This window comes from Salvelinus fontinalis, chromosome 14 (genome assembly GCF_029448725.1).
Source record: "Salvelinus fontinalis isolate EN_2023a chromosome 14, ASM2944872v1, whole genome shotgun sequence".
Taxonomy (NCBI): domain Eukaryota; kingdom Metazoa; phylum Chordata; class Actinopteri; order Salmoniformes; family Salmonidae; genus Salvelinus; species Salvelinus fontinalis.
In genome coordinates this window covers 13,262,285-13,285,124 of record NC_074678.1, presented here as the reverse complement: position 1 = coordinate 13,285,124, position 22,840 = coordinate 13,262,285, and the positions used below count along the sequence as shown (strand labels likewise).

At 58.0% G+C, this 22,840-nt stretch overlaps 1 protein-coding gene across 6 annotated transcripts in view; it reads right to left on the bottom strand.

The window, feature by feature from the left end:
- The window catches only part of LOC129869505 (sex comb on midleg-like protein 2), a 77,031-nt gene that overhangs the window by 30,744 nt on the left and 23,447 nt on the right, over nt 1-22,840 (bottom strand). For all 6 annotated transcript variants that reach the window (XR_008761955.1, XM_055943972.1, XM_055943970.1 and 3 more), the window contains 2 exons: nt 13,128-13,490; nt 1,205-1,408 (listed from right to left, as the gene is read on the bottom strand). Coding sequence is in view for 5 of the 6 variants with exons in the window: in XM_055943972.1 (XP_055799947.1) it covers nt 1,205-1,408; nt 13,128-13,490 (567 nt within the window). In the remaining variant the exon portion in view is untranslated. The remainder of the gene's footprint in view (nt 1-1,204; nt 1,409-13,127; nt 13,491-22,840) is intronic.

The window sequence follows — 22,840 nt, the reverse complement described above, 5'->3', positions numbered from 1 at the left end:
GGGTCTGTGGCGTGTCAGCGCGGGTCTGTGGCGTGTCAGGGCGGGTCTGTGGCGTGTCAGGGCGGGTCTGTGGCGTGTCAGGGCGGGTCTGTGGCGTGTCAGCGCGGGTCTGTGGCGTGTCAGGGCGGGTCTGTGGCGTGTCAGGGCGGGTCTGTGGCGTGTCAGGGCGGGTCTGTGGCGTGTCAGGGCGGGTCTGTGGCGTGTCAGCGCGGGTCTGTGGCGTGTCAGCGCGGGTCTGTGGCGTGTCAGCGCGGGTCTGTGGCGTGTCAGCGCGGGTCTGTGGCGTGTCAGGGCAGGTCTGTGGCGTGTCAGGGCGGGTCTGTGGCGTGTCAGCGCGGGTCTGTGGCGTGTCAGGGCGGGTCTGTGGCGTGTCAGGGCGGGTCTGTGGCGTGTCAGCGCGGGTCTGTGGCGTGTCAGGGCGGGTCTGTGGCGTGTCAGGGCGGGTCTGTGGCGTGTCAGCGCGGGTCTGTGGCGTGTCAGGGCGGGTCTGTGGCGTGTCAGGGCGGGTCTGTGGCGTGTCAGGGCGGGTCTGTGGCGTGTCAGCGCGGGTCTGTGGCGTGTCAGGGCGGGTCTGTGGCGTGTCAGGGCGGGTCTGTGGCGTGTCAGCGCGGGTCTGTGGCGTGTCAGGGCGGGTCTGTGGCGTGTCAGGGCGGGTCTGTGGCGTGTCAGCGCGGGTCTGTGGCGTGTCAGGGCGGGTCTGTGGCGTGTCAGGGCGGGTCTGTGGCGTGTCAGCGCGGGTCTGTGGCGTGTCAGGGCGGGTCTGTGGCGTGTCAGGGCGGGTCTGTGGCGTGTCAGGGCGGGTCTGTGGCGTGTCAGGGCGAGTCTGTGGCGTGTCAGGGCGGGTCTGTGGCGTGTCAGCGCGGGTCTGTGGCGTGTCAGGGCGGGTCTGTGGCGTGTCAGGGCGGGTCTGTGGCGTGTCAGCGCGGGTCTGTGGCGTGTCAGGGCGGGTCTGTGGCGTGTCAGGGCGGGTCTGTGGCGTGTCAGCGCGGGTCTGTGGCGTGTCAGGGCGGGTCTGTGGCGTGTCAGGGCGGGTCTGTGGCGTGTCAGGGCGGGTCTGTGGCGTGTCAGGGCGGGTCTGTGGCGTGTCAGGGCGGGTCTGTGGCGTGTCAGGGCGGGTCTGTGGCGTGTCAGGGCGGGTCTGTGGCGTGTCAGGGCGGGTCTGTGGCGTGTCAGCGCAGGTCTGTGTCAGTAGCCATCTCCTCACCACTGACAACCTCTCCTCCCCCAGCGTGTGCCTGTAGAGTTCTGAGCAGCACCTTTGGTTGGTAACAACAGTCTAGACAAGTCTGAACCACCTGTCGCAGCACCGCGTTAACCGGACCTGGCCCAAAGTGGTCCGGAAGGCGCTGCATCTGCTTCCTGTCCAGGTGAGGCCCACAGGTCCCATGCTTGTTCACATACACACACACTGATATAACACACACAAAGAGAAACCATTAAAATGGGGGTACACTCTGATATAACACACAAAGAGAAGCATCAAGGCTTGACTATGTTACCCACTCGTCCTTCGGACAAGTAGGACTGATGTTTTACTTGTTCAAAAGGCCTCCCGGGTGGCGCAGTGGTCTAGGGCACCACCAGAGTCTCTGTAAGTTTCTAGGTGTGTGGTTTGTTGGTATTATGAGGGAGGTGATTGGTGCGATGTAAGATTAGAGAGGTGGGCGGCAGCTGGCTAGAGAGGTGGGCTGCAGCTGGTTAGAGAGGTGGGCTGCAGCTGGTTAGAGAGGTGGGCTGCAGCTGGTTAGAGAGGTGGGCTGCAGCTGGCTAGAGAGGTGGGCTGCAGCTGGCTAGAGAGGTGGGCTGCAGCTGGTTAGAGAGGTGGGCTGCAGCTGGTTAGAGAGGTGGGCTGCAGCTGGTTAGAGAGGTGGGCTGCAGCTGGCTAGAGAGGTGGGCTGCAGCTGGCTAGAGAGGTGGGCTGCAGCTGGCTAGAGAGGTGGGCTGCAGCTGGTTAGAGAGGTGGGCTGCAGCTGGCTAGAGAGGTGGGCTGCAGCTGGTTAGAGAGGTGGGCTGCAGCTGGTTAGAGAGGTGGGCTGCAGCTGGTTAGAGAGGTGGGCTGCAGCTGGTTAGAGAGGTGGGCTGCAGCTGGTTAGAGAGGTGGCTGCAGCTGGCTAGAGAGGTGGGCTGCAGCTGGTTAGAGAGGTGGGCTGCAGCTGGCTAGAGAGGTGGGCTGCAGCTGGTTAGAGAGGTGGGCTGCAGCTGGCTAGAGAGGTGGGCTGCAGCTGGTTAGAGAGGTGGGCTGCCGCTGGTTAGAGAGGTGGGCTGCCGCTGGCTAGAGAGGTGGGCTGCCGCTGGCTAGAGAGGTGGGCTGCAGCTGGTTAGAGAGGTGGGCTGCAGCTGGTTAGAGAGGTGGGCTGCAGCTGGTTAGAGAGGTGGGCTGCAGCTGGTTAGAGAGGTGGGCTGCAGCTGGCTAGAGAGGTGGGCTGCAGCTGGCTAGAGAGGTGGGCTGCAGCTGGTTAGAGAGGTGGGCTGCAGCTGGTTAGAGAGGTGGGCTGCAGCTGGTTAGAGAGGTGGGCTGCAGCTGGCTAGAGAGGTGGGCTGCAGCTGGCTAGAGAGGTGGGCTGCAGCTGGCTAGAGAGGTGGGCTGCAGCTGGTTAGAGAGGTGGGCTGCAGCTGGCTAGAGAGGTGGGCTGCAGCTGGTTAGAGAGGTGGGCTGCAGCTGGTTAGAGAGGTGGGCTGCAGCTGGTTAGAGAGGTGGGCTGCAGCTGGTTAGAGAGGTGGGCTGCAGCTGGTTAGAGAGGTGGCTGCAGCTGGCTAGAGAGGTGGGCTGCAGCTGGCTAGAGAGGTGGGCTGCAGCTGGCTAGAGAGGTGGGCTGCAGCTGGTTAGAGAGGTGGGCTGCAGCTGGCTAGAGAGGTGGGCTGCAGCTGGTTAGAGAGGTGGGCTGCAGCTGGTTAGAGAGGTGGGCTGCCGCTGGCTAGAGAGGTGGGCTGCCGCTGGCTAGAGAGGTGGGCTGCAGCTGGTTAGAGAGGTGGGCTGCAGCTGGTTAGAGAGGTGGGCTGCAGCTGGTTAGAGAGGTGGGCTGCAGCTGGTTAGAGAGGTGGGCTGCAGCTGGTTAGAGAGGTGGGCTGCAGCTGGTTAGAGAGGTGGGCTGCAGCTGGTTAGAGAGGTGGGCTGCAGCTGGTTAGAGAGGTGGGCTGCAGCTGGTTAGAGAGGTGGGCTGCAGCTGGTTAGAGAGGTGGGCTGCAGCTGGCTAGAGAGGTGGGCTGCAGCTGGTTAGAGAGGTGGGCTGCAGCTGGTTAGAGAGGTGGGCTGCAGCTGGTTAGAGAGGTGGGCTGCAGCTGGTTAGAGAGGTGGGCTGCAGCTGGTTAGAGAGGTGGGCTGCAGCTGGTTAGAGAGGTGGGCTGCAGCTGGTTAGAGAGGTGGGCTGCAGCTGGTTAGAGAGGTGGGCTGCAGCTGGTTAGAGAGGTGGCTGCAGCTGGCTAGAGAGGTGGGCTGCAGCTGGTTAGAGAGGTGGGCTGCAGCTGGCTAGAGAGGTGGGCTGCAGCTGGTTAGAGAGGTGGGCTGCAGCTGGCTAGAGAGGTGGGCTGCAGCTGGTTAGAGAGGTGGGCTGCAGCTGGTTAGAGAGGTGGGCTGCCGCTGGCTAGAGAGGTGGGCTGCCGCTGGCTAGAGAGGTGGGCTGCAGCTGGTTAGAGAGGTGGGCTGCAGCTGGTTAGAGAGGTGGGCTGCAGCTGGTTAGAGAGGTGGGCTGCAGCTGGTTAGAGAGGTGGGCTGCAGCTGGCTAGAGAGGTGGGCTGCAGCTGGCTAGAGAGGTGGGCTGCAGCTGGTTAGAGAGGTGGGCTGCAGCTGGTTAGAGAGGTGGGCTGCAGCTGGTTAGAGAGGTGGGCTGCAGCTGGCTAGAGAGGTGGGCTGCAGCTGGCTAGAGAGGTGGGCTGCAGCTGGCTAGAGAGGTGGGCTGCAGCTGGTTAGAGAGGTGGGCTGCAGCTGGCTAGAGAGGTGGGCTGCAGCTGGTTAGAGAGGTGGGCTGCAGCTGGTTAGAGAGGTGGGCTGCAGCTGGTTAGAGAGGTGGGCTGCAGCTGGTTAGAGAGGTGGCTGCAGCTGGCTAGAGAGGTGGGCTGCAGCTGGCTAGAGAGGTGGGCTGCAGCTGGCTAGAGAGGTGGGCTGCAGCTGGTTAGAGAGGTGGGCTGCAGCTGGCTAGAGAGGTGGGCTGCAGCTGGTTAGAGAGGTGGGCTGCCGCTGGTTAGAGAGGTGGGCTGCCGCTGGCTAGAGAGGTGGGCTGCCGCTGGCTAGAGAGGTGGGCTGCCGCTGGTTAGAGAGGTGGGCTGCAGCTGGTTAGAGAGGTGGGCTGCAGCTGGTTAGAGAGGTGGGCTGCAGCTGGTTAGAGAGGTGGGCTGCAGCTGGTTAGAGAGGTGGGCTGCAGCTGGTTAGAGAGGTGGGCTGCAGCTGGTTAGAGAGGTGGGCTGCAGCTGGCTAGAGAGGTGGGCTGCAGCTGGTTAGAGAGGTGGGCTGCAGCTGGCTAGAGAGGTGGGCTGCAGCTGGTTAGAGAGGTGGGCTGCAGCTGGTTAGAGAGGTGGGCTGCAGCTGGTTAGAGAGGTGGGCTGCAGCTGGTTAGAGAGGTGGGCTGCAGCTGGTTAGAGAGGTGGGCTGCAGCTGGTTAGAGAGGTGGGCTGCAGCTGGTTAGAGAGGTGGGCTGCAGCTGGTTAGAGAGGTGGGCTGCAGCTGGTTAGAGAGGTGGGCTGCAGCTGGTTAGAGAGGTGGGCTGCAGCTGGTTAGAGAGGTGGGCTGCAGCTGGCTAGAGAGGTGGGCTGCAGCTGATTAGAGAGGTGGGCTGCAGCTGGTTAGAGAGGTGGGCTGCAGCTGGTTAGAGAGGTGGGCTGCAGCTGGCTAGAGAGGTGGGCTGCAGCTGGCTAGAGAGGTGGGCTGCAGCTGGCTAGAGAGGTGGGCTGCAGCTGGCTAGAGAGGTGGGCTGCAGCTGGTTAGAGAGGTGGGCTGCAGCTGGTTAGAGAGGTGGGCTGCAGCTGGTTAGAGAGGTGGGCTGCAGCTGGTTAGAGAGGTGGGCTGCAGCTGGTTAGAGAGGTGGGCTGCCGCTGGTTAGAGAGGTGGGCTGCCGCTGGTTAGAGAGGTGGGCTGCAGCTGGCTAGAGAGGTGGGCTGCAGCTGGCTAGAGAGGTGGGCTGCAGCTGGTTAGAGAGGTGGGCTGCAGCTGGTTAGAGAGGTGGGCTGCAGCTGGTTAGAGAGGTGGGCTGCAGCTGGTTAGAGAGGTGGGCTGCAGCTGGTTAGAGAGGTGGGCTGCAGCTGGCTAGAGAGGTGGGCTGCAGCTGGTTAGAGAGGTGGGCTGCAGCTGGCTAGAGAGGTGGGCTGCAGCTGGTTAGAGAGGTGGGCTGCAGCTGACTAGAGAGGTGGGCTGCAGCTGGTTAGAGAGGTGGGCTGCAGCTGGTTAGAGAGGTGGGCTGCAGCTGGCTAGAGAGGTGGGCTGCAGCTGGCTAGAGAGGTGGGCTGCAGCTGGCTAGAGAGGTGGGCTGCAGCTGGCTAGAGAGGTGGGCTGCAGCTGGCTAGAGAGGTGGGCTGCAGCTGGCTAGAGAGGTGGGCTGCAGCTGGTTAGAGAGGTGGGCTGCAGCTGGTTAGAGAGGTGGGCTGCAGCTGGTTAGAGAGGTGGGCTGCAGCTGGTTAGAGAGGTGGGCTGCAGCTGGTTAGAGAGGTGGGCTGCAGCTGGTTAGAGAGGTGGGCTGCAGCTGGCTAGAGAGGTGGGCTGCAGCTGGCTAGAGAGGTGGGCTGCAGCTGGTTAGAGAGGTGGGCTGCAGCTGGTTAGAGAGGTGGGCTGCAGCTGGTTAGAGAGGTGGGCTGCAGCTGGTTAGAGAGGTGGGCTGCAGCTGGTTAGAGAGGTGGGCTGCAGCTGGTTAGAGAGATGGGCTGCAGCTGGTTAGAGAGGTGGGCTGCAGCTGGCTAGAGAGGTGGGCTGCAGCTGGCTAGAGAGGTGGGCTGCAGCTGGCTAGAGAGGTGGGCTGCAGCTGGTTAGAGAGGTGGGCTGCAGCTGGTTAGAGAGGTGGGCTGCAGCTGGTTAGAGAGGTGGGCTGCAGCTGGTTAGAGAGGTGGGCTGCAGCTGGTTAGAGAGGTGGGCTGCAGCTGGTTAGAGAGGTGGGCTGCAGCTGGCTAGAGAGGTGGGCTGCAGCTGGCTAGAGAGGTGGGCTGCAGCTGGTTAGAGAGGTGGGCTGCAGCTGGTTAGAGAGGTGGGCTGCAGCTGGTTAGAGAGGTGGGCTGCAGCTGGTTAGAGAGGTGGGCTGCAGCTGGTTAGAGAGGTGGGCTGCAGCTGGTTAGAGAGGTGGGCTGCAGCTGGTTAGAGAGGTGGGCTGCAGCTGGTTAGAGAGGTGGGCTGCAGCTGGTTAGAGAGGTGGGCTGCAGCTGGTTAGAGAGGTGGGCTGCAGCTGGTTAGAGAGGTGGGCTGCAGCTGGTTAGAGAGGTGGGCTGCAGCTGGTTAGAGAGGTGGGCTGCAGCTGGTTAGAGAGGTGGGCTGCAGCTGGTTAGAGAGGTGGGCTGCAGCTGGTTAGAGAGGTGGGCTGCAGCTGGTTAGAGAGGTGGGCTGCAGCTGGTTAGAGAGGTGGGCTGCCGCTGGTTAGAGAGGTGGGCTGCCGCTGGCTAGAGAGGTGGGCTGCCGCTGGCTAGAGAGGTGGGCTGCCGCTGGTTAGAGAGGTGGGCTGCAGCTGGTTAGAGAGGTGGGCTGCAGCTGGTTAGAGAGGTGGGCTGCAGCTGGTTAGAGAGGTGGGCTGCAGCTGGCTAGAGAGGTGGGCTGCAGCTGGTTAGAGAGGTGGGCTGCAGCTGGCTAGAGAGGTGGGCTGCAGCTGGCTAGAGAGGTGGGCTGCAGCTGGTTAGAGAGGTGGGCTGCAGCTGACTAGAGAGGTGGGCTGCAGCTGGTTAGAGAGGTGGGCTGCAGCTGGTTAGAGAGGTGGGCTGCAGCTGGTTAGAGAGGTGGGCTGCAGCTGGCTAGAGAGGTGGGCTGCAGCTGGTTAGAGAGGTGGGCTGCAACTGGCTAGAGAGGTGGGCTGCAGCTGGTTAGAGAGGTGGGCTGCCGCTGGTTAGAGAGGTGGGCTGCCGCTGGTTAGAGAGGTGGGCTGCCGCTGGTTAGAGAGGTGGGCTGCAGCTGGCTAGAGAGGTGGGCTGCAGCTGGCTAGAGAGGTGGGCTGCAGCTGGTTAGAGAGGTGGGCTGCAGCTGGTTAGAGAGGTGGGCTGCAGCTGGTTAGAGAGGTGGGCTGCAGCTGGCTAGAGAGGTGGGCTGCAGCTGGCTAGAGAGGTGGGCTGCAGCTGGCTAGAGAGGTGGGCTGCAGCTGGTTAGAGAGGTGGGCTGCAGCTGGCTAGAGAGGTGGGCTGCAGCTGGCTAGAGAGGTGGGCTGCAGCTGGTTAGAGGGGTGGGCTGCAGCTGGTTAGAGGGGTGGGCTGCAGCTGGTTAGAGAGGTGGGCTGCAGCTGGCTAGAGAGGTGGGCTGCAGCTGGCTAGAGAGGTGGGCTGCAGCTGGTTAGAGAGGTGGGCTGCAGCTGGCTAGAGAGGTGGGCTGCAGCTGGTTAGAGAGGTGGGCTGCAGCTGGTTAGAGAGGTGGGCTGCAGCTGGCTAGAGAGGTGGGCTGCAGCTGGCTAGAGAGGTGGGCTGCAGCTGGTTAGAGAGGTGGGCTGCAGCTGGCTAGAGAGGTGGGCTGCAGCTGGTTAGAGAGGTGGGCTGCAGCTGGCTAGAGAGGTGGGCTGCAGCTGGCTAGAGAGGTGGGCTGCAGCTGGCTAGAGAGGTGGGCTGCAGCTGGCTAGAGAGGTGGGCTGCAGCTGGTTAGAGAGGTGGGCTGCAGCTGGTTAGAGAGGTGGGCTGCAGCTGGCTAGAGAGGTGGGCTGCAGCTGGTTAGAGAGGTGGGCTGCAGCTGGCTAGAGAGGTGGGCTGCAGCTGGTTAGAGAGGTGGCTGCAGCTGGCTAGAGAGGTGGGCTGCAGCTGGTTAGAGAGGTGGGCTGCAGCTGGTTAGAGAGGTGGGCTGCAGCTGGTTAGAGAGGTGGGCTGCAGCTGGTTAGAGAGGTGGGCTGCAGCTGGTTAGAGAGGTGGGCTGCAGCTGGTTAGAGAGGTGGGCTGCAGCTGACTAGAGAGGTGGGCTGCAGCTGGTTAGAGAGGTGGGCTGCAGCTGGTTAGAGAGGTGGGCTGCAGCTGGTTAGAGAGGTGGGCTGCAGCTGGCTAGAGAGGTGGGCTGCAGCTGGCTAGAGAGGTGGGCTGCAGCTGGTTAGAGAGGTGGGCTGCAGCTGGTTAGAGAGGTGGGCTGCAGCTGGCTAGAGAGGTGGGCTGCAGCTGGCTAGAGAGGTGGGCTGCCGCTGGTTAGAGAGGTGGGCTGCCGCTGGTTAGAGAGGTGGGCTGCAGCTGGTTAGAGAGGTGGGCTGCAGCTGGCTAGAGAGGTGGGCTGCAGCTGGTTAGAGAGGTGGGCTGCAGCTGGTTAGAGAGGTGGGCTGCAGCTGGTTAGAGAGGTGGGCTGCAGCTGGTTAGAGAGGTGGGCTGCAGCTGGCTAGAGAGGTGGGCTGCAGCTGGCTAGAGAGGTGGGCTGCAGCTGGTTAGAGAGGTGGGCTGCAGCTGGCTAGAGAGGTGGGCTGCAGCTGGTTAGAGAGGTGGGCTGCAGCTGGTTAGAGAGGTGGGCTGCAGCTGGTTAGAGAGGTGGGCTGCAGCTGGTTAGAGAGGTGGGCTGCAGCTGGTTAGAGAGGTGGGCTGCAGCTGGTTAGAGAGGTGGGCTGCAGCTGGCTAGAGAGGTGGGCTGCAGCTGGCTAGAGAGGTGGGCTGCAGCTGGTTAGAGAGGTGGGCTGCAGCTGGTTAGAGAGGTGGGCTGCAGCTGGTTAGAGAGGTGGGCTGCAGCTGGTTAGAGAGGTGGGCTGCAGCTGGTTAGAGAGGTGGGCTGCAGCTGGCTAGAGAGGTGGGCTGCAGCTGGCTAGAGAGGTGGGCTGCAGCTGGTTAGAGAGGTGGGCTGCAGCTGGTTAGAGAGGTGGGCTGCAGCTGGTTAGAGAGGTGGGCTGCAGCTGGTTAGAGAGGTGGGCTGCAGCTGGTTAGAGAGGTGGGCTGCAGCTGGTTAGAGAGGTGGGCTGCAGCTGGCTAGAGAGGTGGGCTGCAGCTGGCTAGAGAGGTGGGCTGCAGCTGGTTAGAGAGGTGGGCTGCAGCTGGTTAGAGAGGTGGGCTGCAGCTGGTTAGAGAGGTGGGCTGCAGCTGGTTAGAGAGGTGGGCTGCAGCTGGTTAGAGAGGTGGGCTGCAGCTGGTTAGAGAGGTGGGCTGCAGCTGGCTAGAGAGGTGGGCTGCAGCTGGTTAGAGAGGTGGGCTGCAGCTGGTTAGAGAGGTGGGCTGCAGCTGGTTAGAGAGGTGGGCTGCAGCTGGTTAGAGAGGTGGGCTGCAGCTGGTTAGAGAGGTGGGCTGCAGCTGGTTAGAGAGGTGGGCTGCCGCTGGTTAGAGAGGTGGGCTGCCGCTGGTTAGAGAGGTGGGCTGCCGCTGGTTAGAGAGGTGGGCTGCAGCTGGCTAGAGAGGTGGGCTGCAGCTGGCTAGAGAGGTGGGCTGCAGCTGGTTAGAGAGGTGGGCTGCAGCTGGTTAGAGAGGTGGGCTGCAGCTGGTTAGAGAGGTGGGCTGCAGCTGGTTAGAGAGGTGGGCTGCAGCTGGTTAGAGAGGTGGGCTGCAGCTGGCTAGAGAGGTGGGCTGCAGCTGGTTAGAGAGGTGGGCTGCAGCTGGCTAGAGAGGTGGGCTGCAGCTGGTTAGAGAGGTGGGCTGCAGCTGACTAGAGAGGTGGGCTGCAGCTGGTTAGAGAGGTGGGCTGCAGCTGGTTAGAGAGGTGGGCTGCAGCTGGTTAGAGAGGTGGGCTGCAGCTGGCTAGAGAGGTGGGCTGCAGCTGGTTAGAGAGGTGGGCTGCAGCTGGCTAGAGAGGTGGGCTGCAGCTGGTTAGAGAGGTGGGCTGCCGCTGGTTAGAGAGGTGGGCTGCCGCTGGTTAGAGAGGTGGGCTGCCGCTGGTTAGAGAGGTGGGCTGCAGCTGGTTAGAGAGGTGGGCTGCAGCTGGCTAGAGAGGTGGGCTGCAGCTGGTTAGAGAGGTGGGCTGCAGCTGGTTAGAGAGGTGGGCTGCAGCTGGTTAGAGAGGTGGGCTGCAGCTGGCTAGAGAGGTGGGCTGCAGCTGGTTAGAGAGGTGGGCTGCAGCTGACTAGAGAGGTGGGCTGCAGCTGGTTAGAGAGGTGGGCTGCAGCTGGTTAGAGAGGTGGGCTGCAGCTGGTTAGAGAGGTGGGCTGCAGCTGGCTAGAGAGGTGGGCTGCAGCTGGTTAGAGAGGTGGGCTGCAGCTGGCTAGAGAGGTGGGCTGCAGCTGGTTAGAGAGGTGGGCTGCCGCTGGTTAGAGAGGTGGGCTGCCGCTGGTTAGAGAGGTGGGCTGCCGCTGGTTAGAGAGGTGGGCTGCAGCTGGTTAGAGAGGTGGGCTGCAGCTGGCTAGAGAGGTGGGCTGCAGCTGGTTAGAGAGGTGGGCTGCAGCTGGTTAGAGAGGTGGGCTGCAGCTGGTTAGAGAGGTGGGCTGCAGCTGGCTAGAGAGGTGGGCTGCAGCTGGCTAGAGAGGTGGGCTGCAGCTGGTTAGAGGTGGGCTGCAGCTGGCTAGAGAGGTGGGCTGCAGCTGGTTAGAGAGGTGGGCTGCAGCTGGTTAGAGGGGTGGGCTGCAGCTGGTTAGAGAGGTGGGCTGCAGCTGGCTAGAGAGGTGGGCTGCAGCTGGCTAGAGAGGTGGGCTGCAGCTGGTTAGAGAGGTGGGCTGCAGCTGGCTAGAGAGGTGGGCTGCAGCTGGCTAGAGAGGTGGGCTGCAGCTGGCTAGAGAGGTGGGCTGCAGCTGGCTAGAGAGGTGGGCTGCAGCTGGTTAGAGAGGTGGGCTGCAGCTGGCTAGAGAGGTGGGCTGCAGCTGGCTAGAGAGGTGGGCTGCAGCTGGTTAGAGAGGTGGGCTGCAGCTGGCTAGAGAGGTGGGCTGCAGCTGGTTAGAGAGGTGGCTGCAGCTGGCTAGAGAGGTGGGCTGCAGCTGGTTAGAGAGGTGGGCTGCAGCTGGTTAGAGAGGTGGGCTGCAGCTGGTTAGAGAGGTGGGCTGCAGCTGGTTAGAGAGGTGGGCTGCAGCTGGTTAGAGAGGTGGGCTGCAGCTGGTTAGAGAGGTGGGCTGCAGCTGGTTAGATAGGTGGACTGCAGCTGGTTAGAGAGGTGGGCTGCAGCTGACTAGAGAGGTGGGCTGCAGCTGGTTAGAGAGGTGGGCTGCAGCTGGTTAGAGAGGTGGGCTGCAGCTGGTTAGAGAGGTGGGCTGCAGCTGGCTAGAGAGGTGGGCTGCAGCTGGCTAGAGAGGTGGGCTGCAGCTGGTTAGAGAGGTGGGCTGCAGCTGGCTAGAGAGGTGGGCTGCAGCTGGCTAGAGAGGTGGGCTGCCGCTGGTTAGAGAGGTGGGCTGCCGCTGGTTAGAGAGGTGGGCTGCCGCTGGTTAGAGAGGTGGGCTGCAGCTGGTTAGAGAGGTGGGCTGCAGCTGGCTAGAGAGGTGGGCTGCAGCTGGTTAGAGAGGTGGGCTGCAGCTGGTTAGAGAGGTGGGCTGCAGCTGGTTAGAGAGGTGGGCTGCAGCTGGTTAGAGAGGTGGGCTGCAGCTGGCTAGAGAGGTGGGCTGCAGCTGGTTAGAGAGGTGGGCTGCAGCTGGTTAGAGAGGTGGGCTGCAGCTGGCTAGAGAGGTGGGCTGCAGCTGGTTAGAGAGGTGGGCTGCAGCTGGTTAGAGAGGTGGGCTGCAGCTGGCTAGAGAGGTGGGCTGCAGCTGGCTAGAGAGGTGGGCTGCAGCTGGCTAGAGAGGTGGGCTGCAGCTGGTTAGAGAGGTGGGCTGCAGCTGGCTAGAGAGGTGGGCTACAGCTGGTTAGAGAGGTGGGCTGCAGCTGGTTAGAGAGGTGGGCTGCAGCTGGCTAGAGAGGTGGGCTGCAGCTGGCTAGAGAGGTGGGCTGCAGCTGGTTAGAGAGGTGGGCTGCAGCTGGCTAGAGAGGTGGGCTGCAGCTGGCTAGAGAGGTGGGCTGCAGCTGGCTAGAGAGGTGGGCTGCAGCTGGCTAGAGAGGTGGGCTGCAGCTGGCTAGAGAGGTGGGCTGCAGCTGGTTAGAGAGGTGGGCTGCAGCTGGTTAGAGAGGTGGGCTGCAGCTGGTTAGAGAGGTGGGCTGCAGCTGGTTAGAGAGGTGGGCTGCAGCTGGCTAGAGAGGTGGGCTGCAGCTGGCTAGAGAGGTGGGCTGCAGCTGGCTAGAGAGGTGGGCTGCAGCTGGTTAGAGAGGTGGGCTGCAGCTGGTTAGAGAGGTGGGCTGCAGCTGGCTAGAGAGGTGGGCTGCAGCTGGTTAGAGAGGTGGGCTGCAGCTGGTTAGAGAGGTGGGCTGCAGCTGGCTAGAGAGGTGGGCTGCAGCTGGTTAGAGAGGTGGGCTGCAGCTGGCTAGAGAGGTGGGCTACAGCTGGTTAGAGAGGTGGGCTGCAGCTGGTTAGAGAGGTGGGCTGCAGCTGGCTAGAGAGGTGGGCTGCAGCTGGCTAGAGAGGTGGGCTGCAGCTGGTTAGAGAGGTGGGCTGCAGCTGGCTAGAGAGGTGGGCTGCAGCTGGTTAGAGAGGTGGGCTGCAGCTGGCTAGAGAGGTGGGCTGCAGCTGGCTAGAGAGGTGGGCTGCAGCTGGCTAGAGAGGTGGGCTGCAGCTGGCTAGAGAGGTGGGCTGCAGCTGGTTAGAGAGGTGGGCTGCAGCTGGTTAGAGAGGTGGGCTGCAGCTGGTTAGAGAGGTGGGCTGCAGCTGGTTAGAGAGGTGGGCTGCAGCTGGCTAGAGAGGTGGGCTGCAGCTGGCTAGAGAGGTGGGCTGCAGCTGGCTAGAGAGGTGGGCTGCAGCTGGTTAGAGAGGTGGGCTGCAGCTGGTTAGAGAGGTGGGCTGCAGCTGGCTAGAGAGGTGGGCTGCAGCTGGTTAGAGAGGTGGGCTGCAGCTGGTTAGAGAGGTGGGCTGCAGCTGGTTAGAGAGGTGGGCTGCAGCTGGTTAGAGAGGTGGGCTGCAGCTGGCTAGAGAGGTGGGCTGCAGCTGGCTAGAGAGGTGGGCTGCAGCTGGTTAGAGAGGTGGGCTGCAGCTGGTTAGAGAGATGGGCTGCAGCTGGCTAGAGAGGTGGGCTGCAGCTGGCTAGAGAGGTGGGCTGCAGCTGGCTAGAGAGGTGGGCAGTCGTCAGGTTTACCTGTAGAGACCACAGAGCTGAAGCAGTCCTGTTGACCCCCTGACAGCTTGGCATCCGCAGCACCCGATGACACTGCGTTCTGGAGCATCTTCCTCTTGCTGCCAGGTTTAGGGCCTCTCTTCTTGTGAGGCCTGGGAGCCAGCTGTGAGTTAGAGGCTGGAGCCGTGCCGTTCTGAGCTGCCTCCGCTACAGCCTTCAGCAGGGCGATGGTCTCACTCTTGGGGCGCCGCCCCCGCACCCCCTTCCTGACAGGCAGCGGGGGCAGGGGGGTGGGAAGCCGGAAGGGAGCAGGCATGGATCGACGGCTAGGCTTGGAGGGGATGTGGGCTGCTGTTGGGACATGCAGGTTCTTCGGCAGGTTGACTGGAAAAACAACAGAGGGATTATAACATTTCAGTGCTACGGACATGGAGGGTTACGCTGAGCTACAGCCTCTACACTGGCTGAGAGAGGAGGGCTACGCTGAGCTACAGCCTCTACACTGGCTGAGAGAGGAGGGTTACGCTGGGCTACAGCCTCTACACTGGCTGAGAGGAGGATTACGCTGGGCTACAGCCTCTACACTGGCTGAGAGAGGAGGGCTACGCTGGGCTACAGCCTCTACACTGGCTGAGAGGAGGATTACGCTGGGCTACAGCCTCTACACTGGCTGAGAGGAGGGCTACGCTGGGCTACAGCCTCTACACTGGCTGAGAGAGGAGGGCTACGCTGGGCTACAGCCTCTACACTGGCTGAGAGGAGGGTTACGCTGGGCTACAGCCTCTACACTGGCTGAGAGAGGAGGGCTACGCTGGGCTACAGCCTCTACACTGGCTGAGAGAGGAGGGTTACGCTGGGCTACAGCCTCTACACTGGCTGAGAGAGGAGGGTTACGCTGAGCTACAGCCTCTACACTGGCTGAGAGAGGAGGGTTACGCTGAGCTACAGCCTCTACACTGGCTGAGAGGAGGGTTACGCTGGGCTACAGCCTCTACACTGGCTGAGAGAGGAGGGTTACGCTGGGCTACAGCCTCTACACTGGCTGAGAGAGGAGGGTTACGCTGGGCTACAGCCTCTACACTGGCTGAGAGGAGGGTTACGCTGGGCTACAGCCTCTACACTGGCTGAGAGAGGAGGGTTACGCTGAGCTACAGCCTCTACACTGGCTGAGAGGAGGGTTACGCTGGGCTACAGCCTCTACACTGGCTGAGAGGAGGGTTACGCTGGGCTACAGCCTCTACACTGGCTGAGAGAGGAGGGTTACGCTGAGCTACAGCCTCTACACTGGCTGAGAGGAGGGTTACGCTGGGCTACAGCCTCTACACTGGCTGAGAGAGGAGGGTTACGCTGGGCTACAGCCTCTACACTGGCTGAGAGAGGAGGGTTACGCTGAGCTACAGCCTCTACACTGGCTGAGAGGAGGGTTACGCTGGGCTACAGCCTCTACACTGGCTGAGAGGAGGGTTACGCTGGGCTACAGCCTCTACACTGGCTGAGAGGAGGGTTACGCTGGGCTACAGCCTCTACACTGGCTGAGAGAGGAGGGCTACGCTGAGCTACAGCCTCTACACTGGCTGAGAGAGGAGGGTTACGCTGGGCTACAGCCTCTACACTGGCTGAGAGGAGGGTTACGCTGGGCTACAGCCTCTACACTGGCTGAGAGAGGAGGGTTACGCTGGGCTACAGCCTCTACACTGGCTGAGAGGAGGATTACGCTGGCTTACAGCCTCTACACTGGCTGAGAGGAGAGGGTTACAGCCTCTACACTGGCTGAGAGAGGAGGGTTACGCTGGGCTACAGCCTCTACACTGGCTGAGAGAGGAGGGTTACGCTGGGCTACAGCCTCTACACTGGCTGAGAGAGGAGGGTTACGCTGGGCTACAGCCTCTACACTGGCTGAGAGAGGAGGGTTACGCTGAGCTACAGCCTCTACACTGGCTGAGAGAGGAGGGTTACGCTGAGCTACAGCCTCTACACTGGCTGAGAGGAGGGTTACGCTGGGCTACAGCCTCTACACTGGCTGAGAGAGGAGGGCTACGCTGGGCTACAGCCTCTACACTGGCTGAGAGGAGGGTTACGCTGGGCTACAGCCTCTACACTGGCTGAGAGAGGAGGGCTACGCTGGGTTACAGCCTCTACACTGGCTGAGAGAGGAGGGTTACGCTGGGCTACAGCCTCTACACTGGCTGAGAGAGGAGGGTTATGCTGGGCTACAGCCTCTACACTGGCTGAGAGGAGAGGGTTACAGCCTCTACACTGGCTGAGAGAGGACGGCTACAGCCTCTACACTGGCTGAGAGAGGAGGGTTACGCTGGGCTACAGCCTCTACACTGGCTGAGAGAGGAGGGTTACGCTGGGCTACAGCCTCTACACTGGCTGAGAGAGGAGGGTTACGCTGGGCTACAGCCTCTACACTGGCTGAGAGAAGAGAGGAGGATTACGCTGGGCTACAGCCTCTACACTGGCTGAGAGAAGAGAGGAGGATTACGCTGGGCTACAGCCTCTACACTGGCTGAGAGGAGGATTACGCTGGGCTACAGCCTCTACACTGGCTGAGAGAGGAGGGCTACAGCCTCTACACTGGCTGAGAGGAGGGTTACGCTGGGCTACAGCCTCTACACTGGCTGAGAGAGGAGGGCTACAGCCTCTACACTGGCTGAGAGGAGGATTACGCTGGGCTACAGCCTCTACACTGGCTGAGAGAGGAGGGTTACGCTGGGCTACAGCCTCTACACTGGCTGAGAGAAGAGAGGAGGATTACGCTGGGCTACAGCCTCTACACTGGCTGAGAGAGGAGGGTTACGCTGGGCTACAGCCTCTACACTGGCTGAGAGAGGAGGGCTACGCTGGGCTACAGCCTCTACACTGGCTGAGAGAGGAGGGTTACGCTGGGCTACAGCCTCTACACTGGCTGAGAGAGGAGGGCTACGCTGGGCTACAGCCTCTACACTGGCTGAGAGAGGAGGGTTACGCTGGGCTACAGCCTCTACACTGGCTGAGAGAGGAGGGCTACGCTGGGCTACAGCCTCTACACTGGCTGAGAGAGGAGGGTTACGCTGGGCTACAGCCTCTACACTGGCTGAGAGGAGGGTTACGCTGGGCTACAGCCTCTACACTGGCTGAGAGAGGAGGGTTACGCTGGGCTACAGCCTCTACACTGGCTGAGAGGAGGGTTACGCTGGGCTACAGCCTCTACACTGGCTGAGAGAGGAGGGCTACGCTGGGCTACAGCCTCTACACTGGCTGAGAGTCGTATGTGGCAGGGTCTACAGGAAATCACGCACTACAAAATTTAAACCAGCCACATCACGGACACCGACGTCATGCTTCCAGACAAACATAACACCTTTTTTGCCCGCTTTGAGGATAATAGTGCCACTGTCGCGGCCCACGACCCCCCTCTCCTTCCCCGTGGCCGACGTGAGTAAAACATTTAAACGTGTTAACCCTCGCAAGGCTGCTGGCCCAGACGGCATCCCTAGCCGCGTCCTCAGAGCATCCCAGTCTGCTGTCCCCACATGCTTCAAGATGTCCACCATTGTTACCCAAGAAGCAAAGATATCTGAACTAAATGACTAATCGCCCGTAGTACTCACTTCTGTCATCATGAAGCTTTGAGCGACTAGTCAAGGATCATATCACCTCCACCTTACCGGCCACCCTAGAACCACTTCAGTTTGCATACCATCCCAACAGGTTCACAGACGATGCAATCGCCATCACACTGCCCTATCCCATCTGGACAAGAGGAATACCTATGTATTCCAACAGTCAATGCTGTTCATTGACTACAGCTCAGCATTCAACACCATAGTACCCTCCAACCTTATCATCAAGCTGGAGGCCCTGGGTCTCAACCCCGCCCTGTGCAAATGGGTCCTGGACTTTCTGATGGGCAGCCATCAGGTGGTGAAGGTAGGAAACAACATCTCCACTCCACTCAGCCCCTCCTGTACTCCCTGTTCACCCATGACTGCGTGGCCATGCACGCTTCCAACTCAAATCATCAAGTTTGCAGACAACACTACAGTAGTGGGCTTGACTACCAACAACGACGAGACGGCCTACAGGGAAGAGGTGAGGGCACTCGGAGTGTGGTGTCAGGAAAACAACTTCTCACTCAACGTCAACAAAACAAAAGGAGCTGATCGTGGACTTCAGGAAACAGCAGAGGGAGCACCCCCCTATTCACAGACAGGACAGTAGTGGTTAAGGTGGAAAGTTGTAAATTCCTCGGCATACAAATCACAGACAAACTGAAATGGTCCACCAACCCACATCCCCCCGCAACAACGCTTCTTCAACCTCAGGAGGCTGAAGAAATTTGGCGTGTCACCTAAAACCCTGACAAACTTCTACAGCGGCACGATCGAGAGGATTTTATTGATCTGTATCACTGGTACGGCAACTGCACCGCCCTCAACATCAAGGCTCTCCAGAGGGTGGTGCGGTCTGCACAACGCATCACCGGGGGCAAACTACCTGCCCTCCATGACACTTACACCACCCGATGTCACAGGAAGGCCAAAAAGATCATCAAGGACAATCACCTGAGCCACTGCCTTTTCACACAGCTACATTTACATTTACATTTAAGTCATTTAGCAGACGCTCTTATCCAGAGCGGCTTACAAATGGGTGCATTCACCTTATGACACTACCATCCAGAAGTGTTTTGCATTGTTCATAACTAGTTATGTACATAATGTTGATGCTACGCTCTCCTACGACCGAAAAGAGCTTCTAACCATCAGCACCTGGATTGCTCACCTCAAACTGGACGAATAGTTCAATGAATCGGACGCAAGGGATATACTGTTGACACCTGACCAGGCCCTGATCCCTGTGATTCGCTGGAGAAGGAAAGGGAGATTGAGGCAAAAGATCAGGATGCTTTGTGAGGACCAGGCGACGAGTGGCTAATCTGCCCTTGCCCTCCGTTCTGCTAGCTAACGTTCAATCGCTAGAAAATAAATGGGACGAACTGAAAGCATGTATATCCTACCAACGGGACATTAAAAACAAATATTTTCTTGTGGATGAACGACGACATTAAGAACAGACCTGGCGAGTTATACACTGCATCGGCAAGACAGCAGCCTCTGGTAAGACACGGGCAGGGGCCTATGCATTTATGTATACAACAGCTGGAGCACAATATCTAAGGAAGTCTCAAAGTTTTGCTCGCTTGAGGTTGAGCATCTTATGATAAGCTGTAGACCACACTATTACACAGAGAGTTTATCTGTATTTTCATAGCTGTCTACATACCACCACGGAGCGAGGTTGGAACTAAAACCTCACTAAATGAGCTGTATTCCGCCGTAAGCAAACAGGAAAATGCTCATCCAGAGGCGGCGCTCCTAGTGGCCGGTGACTTTAATGCAGGGAAACTCAAAATCAGTTTTACCAAATTTCTATCAACATGTTAAACGTGCAACCAGAGGAAGAAAAAAAATTCTAGACCACCTCTACTCCACACACAGACGCGTACAAAGCTTTCCCTCGTCCTCCATTTGTTAAATCTGATATTAATTCGATCCTCCTGATTCCTGCTTACAAGCAAAAGCAGGAAGCACCCGCGACTCTATGAAAAAGTGGTCAGATGAAGCAGATGCTAAACTACAGGACTGTTTTGCTAGCACAAACTAGAATATGTTCCGGGATTCTTCCGATGGTATTGAGTACACCACATCAGTCACTGGCTTCATCAATAAGTGCATCGATGACGTCATCCCCACAGTGACTGTACGTACATACCCCAACCAGAAGCCATGGATTACAGGCAACATTCGCACTGAGCTTAAGGGTAGAGCTACCGCTTTCAAGGAGCAGGACTCTAACCCGGAAGCTTACAAGAACTCCCGCTATGCCCTCCGACGAACCATCAAACAGGGAAAGGATCCATACAGGACTAAGATAGAATCGTACTACACCGGCTTCGACGCTCGTCGGATGTGGCAGGGCTTGCAAACTATTACAGACTACAAAGGGAAGCACAGCTGAGAGAGACCCAGTGACACGAGCCTACCAGACAAGCTAAATAAGTTCTATGCTTGCTTCAAGGCAAGTAACACTGAAACATGCATGAGAGCACCAACTGTTCCGGTTGACTGTGTGATCACGTTCGCAGTAGCCGATGTGACTAAGACCTTTAAACAGGTCAACATTCACAAGGCCGCATGGCCAGGCGGATTACCAGGACATGTACTCCGAGCATGCCCTAACCAACTGTTTGCCAAAAGTTTGCCAAAAGGCACCTAAAGGACTCTCAGACCATGACAAACAAGATTCTCTGGTCTGATGAAACCAAGATTGATCTCTTTGGCCTGAATGCCAAGTGTCACATCTGGAAGAAACCTGGCATCATCCCTACGGTGCAGCATCATGTTGTGGGGATGTTTTTCAGCGGCAGGGACTGGGAGACTAGGCAGGATCGAGGGAAAGATGAACAGAGCAAAGTACAGAGAGATCCTTGATGAAAACCTGCTCCAGAGTGCTCAGGACCTCAGACTGGGGCGAAGGTTCACCTTCCAACAGGACAATGACCTTAAGCACACAGCCAAGACAACGCAGGAGTGGCTTCAGGACAAGTCTCTGAATGTCCTTGAGTGGCCCAGCCAGAGCCCGGACTTGAACCCGATCGAACATCTCTGGAGAGACCTGAAAATAGCTGTGCAGCGACGCTCCCCATCCAACCTGACAGAGCTTGAGAGGATCTGCAGAGAAGAATGGGAGAAACTCCCCAAATACAGGTGTGCCAAGCGTGTAGCGTCATACCCAAGAAGACTCCAGGCTGTAATCGCTGCCAAAGGTGCTTCAAAAAAGTACTGAGTAAAGGGTCTGAATACTTATTCAAATGTCATATTTCAGTTTTATTTGCAAAAATGTCTAAAACCCTGTTTTTGCTTTGACATCATGGGGTATTGTGTGTAGATTGAGGAGGGGGAAAGGCTGTAACGTAACAAAACGTGGAAAAAGTCAAGGGGTCTGAATCCTTTCCGAATGCACTTTACATGGGCTACCAGGACCTAGTCAATGACAGCTTGGCTATATACCGCTTGTTAACGCTGTAGCATATTTTCCCATTCAGCAAGTGTTCATTTCTCCTCAAATAGGCTATTTTACCCTAAAGAAAATAAGTCAAAATAAGTGTCCAGCAGGCTTCTGTAGTCTGGCTTTACCTGGGACTCCACAAGATTTAAGGAAAGGTGAAAACATGGTCAGTTATCCAACTGAATGCATTCTACTGAAATGTGTCTTCTGCATTTAACCCAACCCGTCTGAATCAGAGAGGTGAGTCTTCCTCATTTAACCCAACCCGTCTGAATCAGAGAGGTGCGGGGGGCTGCCTTAATCGACATCCACGTCGTCGCCGCTCGGGGAACAGTGGGTTTACTGCCATGCTCAAGTGCAGAAAGACAGATTAATGGTTCCAACACTAAGACTGGAGACCCATAGAGAACTGCTGCTACCAGACTAATGGTTCCAACACTAAGACTGGAGACCCATAGAGAACTGCTGATACCAGACTAATGGTTCCAACACTAAGACTGGAGACCCATAGAGAACTGCTGATACCAGACTAATGGTTCCAACACTAAGACTGGAGACCCATAGAGAACTGCTGCTACCAGACTAATGGTTCCAACACTAAGACTGGAGACCCATAAACTGCTGATACCAGACTAATGGTTTGAACACTAAGACTGGAGACCCATAGAGAACTGCTGCTACCAGACTAATGGTTCCAACACTAAGACTGGAGACCCATAGAGAACTGCTGCTACCAGACTAATGGTTTGAACACTAAGACTGGAGACCCATAGAGAACTGCTGCTACCAGACTAATGGTTCCAACACTAAGACTGGAGACCCATAGAGAACTGCTGCTACCAGACTAATGGTTCCAACACTAAGACTGGAGACCCATAGAGAACTGCTGATACCAGACTAATGGTTCCAACACTAAGACTGGAGACCCATAGAGAACTGCTGCTACCAGACTAATGGTTTGAACACTAAGACTGGAGACCCATAGAGAACTGCTGATACCAGACTAATGGTTTGAACACTAAGACTGGAGACCCATAGAGAACTGCTGCTACCAGACTAATGGTTTGAACACTAAGACTGGAGACCCATAGAGAACTGCTGCTACCAGACTAATGGTTCCAACACTAAGACTGGAGACCCATAGAGAACTGCTGATACCAGACTAATGGTTCCAACACTAAGACTGGAGACCCATAGAGAACTGCTGCTACCAGACTAATGGTTTGAACACTAAGACTGGAGACCCATAGAGAACTGCTGATACCAGACTAATGGTTCCAACACTAAGACTGGAGACCCATAGAGAACTGCTGCTACCAGACTAATGGTTCCAACACTAAGACTGGAGACCCATAGAGAACTGCTGATACCAGACTAATGGTTCCAACACTAAGACTGGAGACCCATAGAGAACTGCTGCTACCAGACTAATGGTTTGAACACTAAGACTGGAGACCCATAGAGAACTGCTGCTACCAGACTAATGGTTCCAACACTAAGACTGGAGACCCATAGAGAACTGCTGATACCAGACTAATGGTTCCAACACTAAGACTGGAGACCCATAGAGAACTGCTGCTACCAGACTAATGGTTTGAACACTAAGACTGGAGACCCATAGAGAACTGCTGCTACCAGACTAATGGTTCCAACACTAAGACTGGAGACCCATAGAGAACTGCTGATACCAGACTAATGGTTCCAACACTAAGACTGGAGACCCATAGAGAACTGCTGCTACCAGACTAATGGTTCCAACACTAAGACTGGAGACCCATAGAGAACTGCTGATACCAGACTAATGGTTGGAACACTAAGACTGGAGACCCATAGAGAACTGCTGATACCAGACTAATGGTTTGAACACTAAGACTGGAGACCCATAGAGAACTGCTGCTACCAGACTAATGGTTCCAACACTAAGACTGGAGACCCATAGAGAACTGCTGCTACCAGACTAATGGTTCCAACACTAAGACTGGAGACCCATAGAGAACTGCTGATACCAGACTAATGGTTCCAACACTAAGACTGGAGACCCATAGAGAACTGCTGCTACCAGACTAATGGTTCCAACACTAAGACTGGAGACCCATAGAGACCTGCTGCTACCAGACTAATGGTTCCAACACTAAGACTGGAGACCCATAGAGAACTGCTGCTACCAGACTAATGGTTTGAACACTAAGACTGGAGACCCATAGAGAACTGCTGATACCAGACTAATGGTTCCAACACTAAGACTGGAGACCCATAGAGAACTGCTGCTACCAGACTAATGGTTCCAACACTAAGACTGGAGACCCATAGAGAACTGCTGCTACCAGACTAATGGTTCCAACACTAAGACTGGAGACCCATAGAGAACTGCTGCTACCAGACTAATGGTTCCAACACTAAGACTGGAGACCCATAGAGAACTGCTGCTACCAGACTAATGGTTTGAACACTAAGACTGGAGACCCATAGAGAACTGCTGATACCAGACTAATGGTTCCAACACTAAGACTGGAGACCCATAGAGAACTGCTGATACCAGACTAATGGTTCCAACACTAAGACTGGAGACCCATAGAGAACTGCTGCTACCAGACTAATGGTTCCAACACTAAGACTGGAGACCCATAGAGAACTGCTGCTACCAGACTAATGGTTCCAACACTAAGACTGGAGACCCA